The following is a 12,775-nucleotide window of genomic DNA, read 5'->3' on the forward strand; positions in this document are numbered from 1 at the left end:
ATGTACTTACATGGCTGCCATTACTGTAGTTCATGAGCATGTCTCAGTTTTTAATGGATTTAATCACCACAGCATCCCTGTGAGGTAGGGATGTGGGCTATTATCCCCATTTTACTGGTGGGAAACTAAGGCACAGAGAGGTGAAGTGACTTGCCCTGGGTCACACAAGATGTTAGTTGCAGAGCTGGAATTGAAACTAAGAGTCTAATATGCCATGTGAGTGCACTAACCATTAGACTATATTACGTCTTAGTGGAGGTACTTCTGTAACAGGTGCTACCAACCCTGACTAAAGGTGGCAGAATCTGGACTTAATATTAACACCAGAACAGGGAATCCCAAAAGTGCAGAACTTAATAAAGAAATTGTCTCAGGAGCTACATATCACCACACTGTTCTAATTAAGGATGGATATGCATCTAGCAAAGCAAAGGACTGAGCATTAGGAACCTTGGGTTCGCTTCCTAGTTCTGCTGCCATTTGCGGTGTGAATTTCATATTAGTGAAATTCTGGTTGTCTATAAAAAAAAGGACATTTGTAAATACTATCCAAAAAACAGAACTGCCTTTCAATCAAAATTGGCCAGGTTCTTGTCTTTAAATTTGTAAATATAATTCAGAGACCATAGCTTGGGCGGGATCTCAGTGACACTCTTTTGTACTTAAGACAATATGGCAAATATTAGAATAAATTGTCTGTTTAATTTATAGGAGATGGTTGAAATTCTGATTCCACTGAAGTCAATGTCCTGTGGGACCATGACTTCTCCTAATCTATTTCTCATTAGCTCAGATAAATCTGGCCCACAGATAGATAACCCAATATGATTGGGAAATGCCAGTAGATCAGTGTTTCCCAAAGGGTGCTCTGAAGAACCCTGGGGTTCCAGGAAGTGAAAATAAGGGTTCTGTGAAAAAAGTCCATTACAATAGCTGATTCCTCTGCAGCTCCCTGCCCTGCCGACACAGAAACAGTAGAACTAAATTTAATTGGTTGAACACCTGGCAGGGCAACAGGAGGTGTCCAGATGTTAAACAAACTGAATTTAGTTCCATTATTTCAACGGCAGCAGGGCAGGGAGCTGCAGAGAACTCCTCACACACCCTGTTACCCAAGTGGCCATGCCTCTCTGGTGGGTGTGGCTCAGCTCACCCCCACCAGCAGAACACCTCCATGCTTGCCTTCTTTCCGCTGGGTGCATGTGGCTGCCTAGTGTCGGCTCTCCAGCCAGCCCTGTGGATGGGTTAGCCCCAGGGGCTAGTTTGGAGCTGAGAGGGGTTAGTCCTGGGGATGAGGGTGGGTAGATTTGGCGCTGAGAGGGGTTAAGCCTTGGGGCATGGGGCAGGTTTGCAGGATGAAGAGGGTAAAGCCTGGGGATGGGGGCATGGATTTGGAGGCTGAGGTCTGAGGGGGATAAAGTCTGAAGATGTGGGGTGGGTTTGGAGGCTGAGGAGGGTAGGTTCTGGAGATGGGGGTTCCTCAAAATTCTCTTGAGTTTAAAAGGGTTCCATGGCCAAATAAATTGGGAAACACTGCACTAGATGCATTGTATCCTGTGATATACTTTAGAAAATGAAATAATACTTTTGTCTCTCTAGTAACTAATCTTCAGGACAAGGATTTCGCTGCTTTACTTACCTTAATCCTGTGGGACAAAAGATTTTTCATGAGAATACTACAATGTTGTGTTGTGATTTTTATGTTGTGATATTACACCAAACTCTTATGACATCTCATCAAAAAGTCACATAGTACTGTCCTGACACAACAGTGACGTGATGTCCTTGCATGACAATGCATGCTGCATTGTCCCCAAGGGATTCCTCCAAGTTGGTTTCAGGATCTGAGAATGGAAACTTTCTATGACTCCAGGATGCATGGCAACTCCCATCCAAATTTTGCCTCTGGTGTATTTGATTGGGGTGGTGGGGAGGGACAGAGGGGAAAACACTCTAGGGGGTCTTGCACACTGAAGGGCTCCCCCCAGTAGACCGTTCCAAAGGTAAGGCATGGCACTGATCCTGTGTTCCGTGATCAACCTCAAACAGAATAACATGGTATCTGTCTTTGTTTTGACAGTGCTGATCAGGCTCTAGACAGATTTGCTATGAAGAAGTTCTTCGATGATAAAGTTTCAACTTTAATGCAGCCATCCCAAAAAAGGTATTTAACTTGTGTCTGATTTTTATTACTAGATGAGCAAATGCCATAGTTTCTCCTCATTATCCCTTGGAGGAAATTTCCTTGCATTTCTCCCACTTCAATGTTCTATTTTGTAGCAATCTTCATTGAAGGAGATATCTCTCTTTGGCCGTGTCTACACTAGCCCCAGACTTCAAAATGGCCATGCAAATGGCCATTTCGAAGTTTACTAATGAAGCGCTGAAATACATATTCAGCGCTTCATTAGCATGCGGGCAGCCGCGGCACTTCGAAATTGACGTGCCCTGCCGCCGTGCGGCTCGTCCCAACTGGGCTCCTTTTTGAAAGGACCCCACCTACTTCGAAGTCCCCTTATTCCCATCATGTCAATTTCAAAGTGCCGCGGCCGCCCGCATGCTAATGAAGCGCTGAATATGTATTTCAGCGCTTCATTAGTAAACTTCGAAATGGCCATTTGCATGGCCATTTCGAAGTTTGGGGCTAGTGTAGACACGGCCTTTGGGTGTGGTTATGTACACATAGATGATATTTTGGTATAGTGCAAAGGTTTTTAATATTTTGGTATAGTACAAAGGTTTTTAACTGTGTGTTTATACTGTGTTACATCTAGGCAGCAAAGTAGTTCCAATACACTTTAAAACTTCTGTAAAAGAAATATAAACTAGTTTTTTTTGTTTTCTGTCTCATGATATTTTAGTGAGTACATGATGGTGTGGTATGTGATATAAAGATTTTAATGACATTATGTGGGATGATTTACATGTAATGTGGCCATCTGAAGGAACGTCTACACTACATGTAGTCTGCCGCAGTCGATCTTCTGGAGTTTGATTTAGTGCACTTAGTGGGGACGTGCTAAATCGAATTTACAGGGTGTCCCCATTGACCAGGGTACTCCTGCCCACCATTAGGAGTAAGGGAAGTTGACAGGAGCCTGTACTCCCATCGATCTCCCTGAGTGGTGACGACGTGGAAGCTGGAATTAAGGTACGTTGACTTTATATAATTAATGTAGCAGAAATTGCGTACCTTAATTCGAACTTCTCTTGTAGTATAGATCTACTCTTAGTCATGACGATAAAATCTTATATCACTCTTCATTTTCCTATGTTCTGTCTGTTACTCAGAGGAGAATGTTGACATGAAATGGTTGAGAGGGGTGTGTGTGTGTGTGTAAATCTTTAAACTAGCAGACATTTCAGTACCAGGAAAGAGAGGAGCAGCTGAAAATGTTATTCTCGAGCACTGATCTTCTTTTGGCTGTGTAAAATGTCTACAGAAGATCTTTATTTGGTATCACTGATTACTCTTCCCTTTCATCAATAGATACATAATAACTTGTTTAAAAAAAGGTTTTGTCACTAATTAAAAAAACAAAGTCATATAGTCATAACAAGGGTCAAGAAATTAGCTCTGTTTGTCTCTGACTGGGAAGGGTTTTCCCAGTGCCTTGATGGACCTATTCAGTGATCTACACAGCTGTTGTTGACATGAAAAATAACAGTCCCCTGAGTCTTTAAACTGTAAAAAATATTTACTCTGGGGAACTTGTTATCCATTCAGCGTCATGTATGCAAATAAACCTTTCATTATTACAATGTGACACTTGTAAATGGCACCTGCAGGACATAGAGACTTGCACCGTGGGAGCAAAAGGAATGAGACAGTCTCAGTGCTTCCATCAGGATGCTTTCTGCTGTATAAACAGCTCCAACTTGCAGATTCTTCAAATAAGTTTCCATGAGAACCAGCCGTCCTCAGACCAGTATCTGTGACCTGCGCCTCATAGCAGTTGTTAAAATCATGCTGACAGAAAGTTTCAATAGCTGCTGGTTTGCACGTACAGTGTGTATGCCCTAAAGCCAAAATAACACACCGGTTAGAATGCAAGGTTTGATGTAACATGCTCCTCTGGGATGTTAGTTTAGTTTCTCCTAAGGCCTCTGGGAGGCACTAATTCACCTCGTGACTGGTGAAATTAGCTGTTTTGCTGGTGCTTTGTACAGCACTGTAGGACTCAGTCCACCTCTTGCACACACACAACATATGAATGTAGGATGTGACATAATCTAAATTGGCCTCTTGTATCTCCATCAATGGCCAAGGCTTGTTATTGCAGCGGAAAGTAAAATAGCTACATAATACCCCGGCTAATTTTACAGTCCATCTTGACCCTGAAGCTCCTCTAAAGTCTCCATTTAAGTAACTCCATTTTAGCTTATCAGAACAAAAAAGCAGTTAAGTAGCACTTCAGAGACTAACAAAATAATATATTAGGTGAGCTTTCGTGGGACAGAGCTTTCGTCTGTCCCATGAAAGCTCACCTAATAAATTATTTGTTAGTCTTTAAAGTGCTACTTGACTGCTTTTTTGTTTTGATAGTATATAGACTAGCATGGATCCCTCTCTGTTAGTATCCATTTTAGCTTGTTTACCTGCACATTGAGAGTATGTCTCCACAGCAAAGTTATTGCAAAGTAACAGCGGTTATTTTGAAATGACTTTGATAGCATCTACACAACACAACCGCTGTTTCAAAATAATTTCAAAATAGCAGTTGGTATATTTCAAAATAGATAAAGCTCATTGCACAAGGAATAGCATCTATTCAGAAATAGCTATTTTGAATAGGGGTTATGTAGACACAGGGAATAAAGCCTATTTCAAAATAAGCCATAGTGCACCCAATGGCTCTATTTTGACATAGGCTCCATTGTGTGTAGCTGCTGTATTTTGAAATAGCTAAGTGCTATTTTGAAATGCATTTTGTGTGTAGCATGTTTTTTTCAAAATAAGCTATTCTGGAATATCTCTCTGGAATCCTTATTAACATTCAGTTGGTTATGAGTATATTAAATAGATTAGTCTTACAATATGAAAATACAGTAGATCCCCAACTTACACGATTTTGACTTATGAGTTTCCTGCAATAACGTGAGTCGAAATCATGAGTGGTGGAGAGCCAGGAACCAGGCAGTAGCCTGGCTCCCATGAGCGGTGGGGAGTCCAGAGCCAGGTCAGTTTCTTGGCTCCCACAAGTGGCAGGGAGTCAGGAAACTGACAGGCACTTCTGGGCCTCGCTCACAGCTGCCTTCCACTCCCAGGAACCAGGAAACTGACCCATGAAATAAAAGAGGAGCTAGTACTCAGCCAGCTCCCCGCGACACTGTGGTTCCTGTGCCTGGGGCTGCCAAAGTGCCAGTATTCTGTACTGGCAAGTACCAGCACTGAGCCTACCCACTCTGCAATCACACCCTGCAGTTACAGTGTAGACATACTCCTCGTAGCAGAAAGAAAAAGCATTAAAATTTGTGCCATCAGTGCAGTAAAGTGGACACTAGTAGGCAGGCAGATAACCTGTACTTGTGCTGCTGCCGATTGAACAAATACTGCCAGAGAGCCTTCTTAAAGCAAAAAGTAACAGTGAACTTTTCTAATGCCATGTGGTATTTGTATTTAAAAACAAATCTAATGAAGAAATAGCCCCAAACAATTCCAGACTCAGGGCTAGTCTATACTGGGGAAATAAGTCGATTTCAGGTACACAATTCTAACTACAGCAATTGCTTAGCTAGCAGCGATGTACTAGAAATTGACTTACCTGACTGTCCTAACTAAGGAAAGTCGATGGGAGCATTTCTCCTGTCAACCTCTCTTACCCACACAATAGCATGGAGTACAGGGGTTGACTGCTGATCCCAGAGAAATTGATTTTACACATCTTTACCAGACGCGAAAAATCAAACTCCAGAAGCTTGAACCTGACGGGGTTGATCTTTCTGGAAGTATAGACGTGCTCTCAGAGCAGTAAAGCTATCACTCTCAAGGAGAAGCACTACAACTGCAATTGTACTCTACCCATATTGTTGTTACCTGATTTGCAGTATGGAGTGTGCTAATTGGTCTTTTAATGATAGATATTTTATTCTTAAGAGCAACGTTAGACTAATTTCACACCTCTGTGGGTGAAAAAAAGGAGTTTGAAATCAGGGAAATAGCAATATGAGGGGGAAAGAATGTATCTTTCCCTCTCCCCTTGTAGTTTTGTACAACAGGGACTGCTGTTGGGTTTTTTAATCTCATTCCAGGTATGGGCTGTGTGTATTTACAAATATGGCTGATTTGGGGAACATTGGCTGTGTATTTAAAAGGAGGGAAGGGATATAGCATCCTAAAACAGAGTAGGCACTGAAAAACTTCTCTGGGGAAAGAAACACAGTTGTAAATTAAAACTTCCATATATGGGGAAGGCAATTATGGAGGGAATCACTGTAGATCTCACTGACCTTTGCTTTCTTGTCAGGAGGTTCACATCAGTACAAGGAAAAAGTGTTCTTGAAGTGTTCCTCCCGTATATGAAGCACGATCTCATTTACTTGAATGTTAGATGTTAGTCCTGCCACTCGTTTGTGTGTGTTAGTTTCCCTGTCCCTCTTGCACTACCTCAGGGTATGTAGGGGGATTGAAACAATTTGTGGACATTTCCGATAAGGGTGCCTATTCTAGTGGCTTTATTGCTATGCAGACCAGTTCGCTAGGAATTGAACTGGACCCATTTTACACTGACGACCTGAGTGCCTCCAGCTGATAGCAACTTGAGCAGCATGGCCAACGCTCAGGTGGGTCCTGAGGCAAGGTGGGATGGGGACTCTGTCTCGCATCCCTGGAAAGAACAGGGCCAGTGGTGGAAGGGGAGGGACTTAGGGCAGTCAGCCCTTAGAACCGCTAAGACCACAGCAGTTGGCCCCCCTCCCTCAGAGCTGTGCAGTGCAGTGGAGCAGTACTGCTGCAGCAGTTCAAATGGGCCTGGTGCATTGGCCGCTGCCGCTGCCTCAGCAAAGTAGCAGCAGCAGCATCGGCCACAGCTCTGGGCCCCTTTGAAATTCTTGGCCCTAGTGAAATTGCCCCTTTTGTCCCTGGCTCCCTGTTGCCAGATCTGAACTAGAGTCACGTTAATATGTACTGACTGGGCTGAAAGTGACTTTTGGCAGCCTCCTGAGTGAACACCCATCTCCCTTCCAAAGTCGTTAGGTGGACAGTTCTCTCATAAATATTTGTAGTACAAATATTACCCAGTAGAGCCACATCCTTGTCATTAGTTGAAAACCTTGCTAAAGACAAGCTCTTCTGCTTCTTGTCATATTTTGCTGCAGCTTGTTCTATTCCACATAAGCTCCAAGACTAAATAAAGCAAAAATATCCCCTCCTTGTCTTAGTTCTATTCACAAGGAAGAGAATATTATTTTCCAGGGGATTATGACAAGTCTTTCTCTTCTTGGCTAATTGTGGTGCATTATCTTTTCAGATATGTGCACTTCTTAAGTGGCCTTCTGTCTGGGTCTGTGAAAATGAATACGAGTCCTCTCTTCCTGCACTTTGTCATCCTTCATGGCATCCCGAGCTTTGATGCTGGAGGAGGTATGTTTTTTCACTTGCCATTTTCATGCCTTGAGCTTTTTGTTACATTCGACTCTTAGCAGGGTAGGCAAACCTGATACAGTTTATTTTAAGAAGTTCCTAAAACTTCCCTTCACTCTCAAAATAATCCCAGGCCTTTCTTGAGTTCTGAGTAGTTTCCATTAAGGGACTATTCCCCACGTCTACTCTTCTTGCAAGACCAAGGGAAGAGGAAAACCCAACACAACTACTAGTGGGCGAAGGCTTGTGTCAGAGTGAGAGTGGAAGAACACAACTCTCTAGTTATGCTAAATGCAGAGAGAGCCCTCCCCTCGTCTTCTCATCTTCTGTCCTGTGGTCTGAGGGAGTTCCTGTGCAAGTCCTGCTGCTGTCCCCCGGCATCCAAACAGCTGCATTCCCCTTATGGGAGAAAGTTGTAGTTCTGCTAGCCCATGCTAGTGTAAGGGTTACTTCTGCCTATTCAGGTTGGCTCCCTCATGACACGCAAGTACTATGCCTCTTGAGGTGGTGGCCTCCAACCAGTTCCTACAGTTGGCTCACGTCATCTGTTCCAGGCAGTGATCTGATCCAGTGAGAGCATGTTATGGATCTGCTGTTTAAAACCTAGAAGGACATCTAGAGCAGGGAAAGATGGAAAGGAATAGTGAGAGAGGCATCAGACACCAACGGGCACTGAGCCCATGGTTATTGATGATGATAAATCTAGAACAGTACTTCCCAACCTTCTCACTCGTGTGGACCCCCAATCACCCTCCCCAACCATTTGTGGATCCCCAGTTGCCCCCCTGAACCATTTGCAGAGCCCCAATTAAGTCAATTCTAGCTGCTGTTTACACTTCATTAAATGAAAAAGGAAACCACAACAATAGCTTTTACAGACAGCAATTAATAACATTATTGGAAGATATTTAATTTAAAAATAATAATTGATTGTAACTTTGCAATTTATTTAAACTTATTGTCTATGATCATTTTATTTATCTTTTTTTTTTTTAATGGATCCCCTGCTATATCCTTGCAGCCCCCAGGTTGGGAACCACTGCTCTAGAGATTACACTCTAACAAGGAGACTCAGGAATTACAAATAGGAGGTCACTGGCCTGTCTACATTCCCTCCTTTCCTCCCCTCTAGGAAAGCTGCATTAGTGAGTGATTCGTAGCATTTCAGCTAGTGTAGTGCCATTGATTTCATTGTCCTTTAGAATGGCAACAATTTTTTTATAAGTTTTGCAAAAAATACAATTAAATTTAAGTGATTATTAATCTCAGTCAAATTTTCAGGAACTTTGTTCAAAGGAAAAAAGTCAAACACAAATGTTTCTTTTAACTTTATTTTTGTTTTCTCTTTTGGTGTTTCACTGTTTTCTTCTATTTAATTTTTCCCGCAAATGGGATAGAGGGGATTGCAATTTAAAAAAAAAGGGGAAAGTGCTACTTCCTTGCACTTTCAAAACTCTCTCTTCTCCTGGCTACTTTTCCATTGGGGAAAAAGAGCGGAAAAAGAGAGAAAAAACCTGTTTCTAGAATGAAAGGGGTGGAGAACTTTTGTTCCATTTTGAAATGAAAAAGGTCCTTCAAAACTTTATAACGGAATTAAAAAACGTACACCAAATTTCACGTTTTTCAGAAATCCAGTTTTCCTCCCTTTCACCAATAAAATGTCAACCAGCTTTAGCCGTTTCATCCACCAGTTCCAAGTGTATCTCTTATGTCCACGAAATTTGCTAAACATGCATTTAAAAAAATACAGAGGAATAAATTACTCTCTTGGTTATTTTTGCAGTTTGTCGGCCCTTTCTAAAGATCTACCAGGCTATGCAACCAGTTCATACATCAGGAATATAGTAAGTCTTATCTATTTAATTTCTCCTCAAATTTAGTTCCCTATCCTTTCAGTTACAAGAGCGAACTTTTTTTCAGCAGTTTATTCTTTAAAGCTCATTTATTTAAACACCTCCTTTTTTCTTCTCTTTCCTGTTAAGTAGCGTAGGGCCAGAAAACCAAAGCAGAATCTGCATTGCTATAGAGCCAGCCCAGCTATTGAAGGGAGATATTATGGTAAGTACTTAATTTTGATTCCATATAATTAATTGTGCCTTCTAGATAGTGATTAAAAAATAAAGAAATCATACATTTTCTAGTCTGTAGAAAGAGAATGAGATAATTGTCACTGAAACTCCAGAGAGTAGGTAATTAGTTTTACTCGGCCTCTTGTGTTTTTATATTCAAACAAGAGTTTTCTTCAAGCTAAAATCATATTATGGAGACACAAAAAACCATCGCTATTGCCATTATGGTGGCACTCATATGATGATTATATTTGTGCAGGCTGAACCTCTCTAATCCAGAACTCTCTCATCTGGCAACATCTGTAATCCAGCATGATTTTAGTTAGCCCGATGATCACTTATCAAGTGTGTGTGGCCAAGTTTCCCGTGGTCCCATAACATTTGTTTATAGCCACCTGAGCCACCTGTCAGTTTTCTCCGCTGTTATTTAGCTGTAATTTACCCCTAAATATCTTCCGAGTAAGCAGTAGAAGTGTTGATAATGTGCTAGGCCCAGGATCAGCAACTCCCGGCACAGGTGCCAAGAGAAGTACATGAACCTATTTTCATTGGCACATGAGGCAGAAGTTCAGCCCTACCCCTCCTCACCCATGCAGCCAGGAGCTTGTTCAAAGCATTATTGCCTGTGCATTAACAAAAGACCAGATAGTGCTACCAACACCAAATGGTAAAGCTCTGCATCTTAATTTATTTATTAATGAAGCTGTGGCAAGTAGAACTTTAACAAGTATCACCAGTACTCAGACTGTACATAGAGGTCAAAAGGTCAAATTTCAGCACTCTGCCTTGGAAAGGTTGCTGACTCCTGTGCTAGACAATATTAACCTTCTGGGGTCTGGCAAATTCCTTAGTTCAGCACCAGTCAGGTCCCAAGGGTGTGGGATGAGAGAGTGTCAACCTGTGTTTGTATTTCTGTTATAAAAACATATTCTGGACAGTTTTAAAAATCAGCCTTAAACTTTTCTTAGGCTCGTAATTTTGCAGTCAAGAAAGTATTTCTTTCATTTTACTTTCAGCGAATGGTTAGATCAAACTTGTGTTTTATTTTGGAGGAGGAGAGGGAAGAAGGGGAGGTGTTCTGGATAAAAGGCCTTTGCTTTCTGCACACCGGATAAAACATACTGTATGTATGTTAACTATAATTACAGTAAATGTTGCAAAACCCCCATTGTTCACTTACAACTTTATAAAAATGAGGCAGTTATGCTGCAAAACGGAGAAAAAAAGACAAGAAAAAATGGTTTTCATGTCTTCCAAACTTGTTTCACTGCACTTAAATTGCAGTGGGGGGTGTGTGTGTGTGTCACGAACCAGTATAATTTTCACATTTTAAATTTGTCACAGGCCCACAGTACAGTCAGGAATGTTTTTTGGTTTTTTTGATGAAACACTTGAAATGAGGAGAGAGTTTTTTGCCCCCCCCCCTTTTTTTTTTACTTTTTAAAATCATCCCTGTACCTCAGCTATTTTTACCAGTTAAATTATTTTTTTAAGTCTTTTTTAAAAAGTGCGTCCCATATTCTTGGTACTGGCAGAGTTTCAGATTTAGCAATAGTACTACTAGGTATCTGAACTTCAGTGCCTGGACACAGGCAACTGAATTATGGACAGAGTAACCAACTTTTTCTGAATGTCCTTGTTTATCTTCTTCTGACATAAACCAGTAACACACTGGATGCAGAAGTATGAGAAATGTTAATCATACTAAACACCATTTCATGAGGAACTCAACGACTTATTCTACATAGCAGTAATTCCAAAGCAAAGCATGAGCTCAGGTTATGAATGTTTATAGATTTGATTGAGCAGACCTGTCGGTGGTTTCAGAAAATGAAATCCATGAGGCTCAGCATCTCTAAGTATAAGGATTTTAAAACCAATGGCCTATGATGTAACTGATTTATTGCCTGAATGGTTTTTACAGAAGATAAAGCTGCAAGATTATACAATGTGCTCTGTGCACGTTCTCAAATCAAAGGCTAAGTTGTCTAGCCTGGGAGTTATTTATTATTAACTCTGCCTCAACACTTACGGTGAAATAAAATTCCTTATTCCAGATTAGTTTAATCCACTTTGAAAGTGGTTTAAAATAAATGACACTAAAAATGTCTTTTTATTTGGTGATAAGAGCTTCCATACAAGGAGTTAGATACAGCTGATCCAATTCACAGTCACACCCTATTTTATGCCAGAATAACCCTCAAATTATATACACAAAGTTGTTGATCTCAGCTGTCAGTTCTGCATATACAGTCACTTTATTGCACATTTAATGTACATCTAAACCCTTTGGGGTATTTTAAAATAGAAAAATGGATTATACAACCATCTACTACTCTAGCCCAATATATAAAATCTTTACATTAGAGATAGCATGGGCAACCTTTTATTAGGTCCTCTATTCTGCCTTCATCTTGTCAAGGCAAGATTTACTTCTTTATAGCCTGCGATCATCTGTTTTGTGAACCAAAGCAGGCATCTTCCACCTTTTCTCTAGAGAGCATATTCCAGTCTAAAAGATCTGTATTTCTCCAGATGTTTAGTCTAAATTTCCCTCAACTGAGTTTCATTTCTATGGGAACAGATAAATACAAATGAATTTTGTGCTAGCTATTGGCATAATGGTTAGTTTTGAGTTGAGAGATTAGATTTAGGAGATCAGACGAGACCATCTGGTCCTTTCTGGCTTGACCATCTATTACATGAGCCTAGGAATTTTGTTTCATGTAGATCAATTTATGGGAATTGTACATGAGGAAGGAATTTTGATCTTCATACTCCTCTTTATTTTGCCTTTTGGCTTCTAGGGAGGGTGGGAGACTTAACCTAATGAGAAGGGCAAGAACATGCATACCTGAGAAACCACGAACAGGAAGGGTTGTTTTTTTCCCTTCAAAATCCAGGACCAGGTCCTTCCAGGAGGTACATGGGCACCCTTTCAAGAAATGCTCATTGCAAGTGCAGGGCCCAAATGTCCAACATAATGGCTCATCTGTATAATTTCCTTAGGATGCAGAAACACTTACCTCACACCCCCTAGGGACAGTGCTGCAGGAGGAATTCTCTCCATTCCTTATCTAAGCTTTTGAGTTAGCAAGGAGTGGGGAAGTGATTTCCAGCCAGC

The 12,775-nt window shown here is 41.2% G+C and overlaps 1 protein-coding gene across 9 annotated transcripts in view; it reads left to right on the forward strand.

Annotated features, from left to right (window-relative positions):
- TNS3 (tensin 3) overlaps window positions 1-12,775 on the forward strand; it is a 376,357-nt gene that overhangs the window by 213,549 nt on the left and 150,033 nt on the right. For 8 of the 9 annotated variants that reach the window (XM_074988033.1, XM_074988039.1, XM_074988037.1 and 5 more), the window contains 4 exons: window positions 2,081-2,164; window positions 7,470-7,582; window positions 9,366-9,426; window positions 9,565-9,640. In XM_074988033.1, coding sequence (XP_074844134.1) covers window positions 2,081-2,164; window positions 7,470-7,582; window positions 9,366-9,426; window positions 9,565-9,640 — 334 coding nt within the window. The remainder of the gene's footprint in view (window positions 1-2,080; window positions 2,165-7,469; window positions 7,583-9,365; window positions 9,427-9,564; window positions 9,641-12,775) is intronic. The other variant, XM_074988034.1, reaches the window with a different exon arrangement.

Source organism: Carettochelys insculpta, chromosome 2 (assembly GCF_033958435.1).
Source record: "Carettochelys insculpta isolate YL-2023 chromosome 2, ASM3395843v1, whole genome shotgun sequence".
Taxonomy (NCBI): domain Eukaryota; kingdom Metazoa; phylum Chordata; order Testudines; family Carettochelyidae; genus Carettochelys; species Carettochelys insculpta.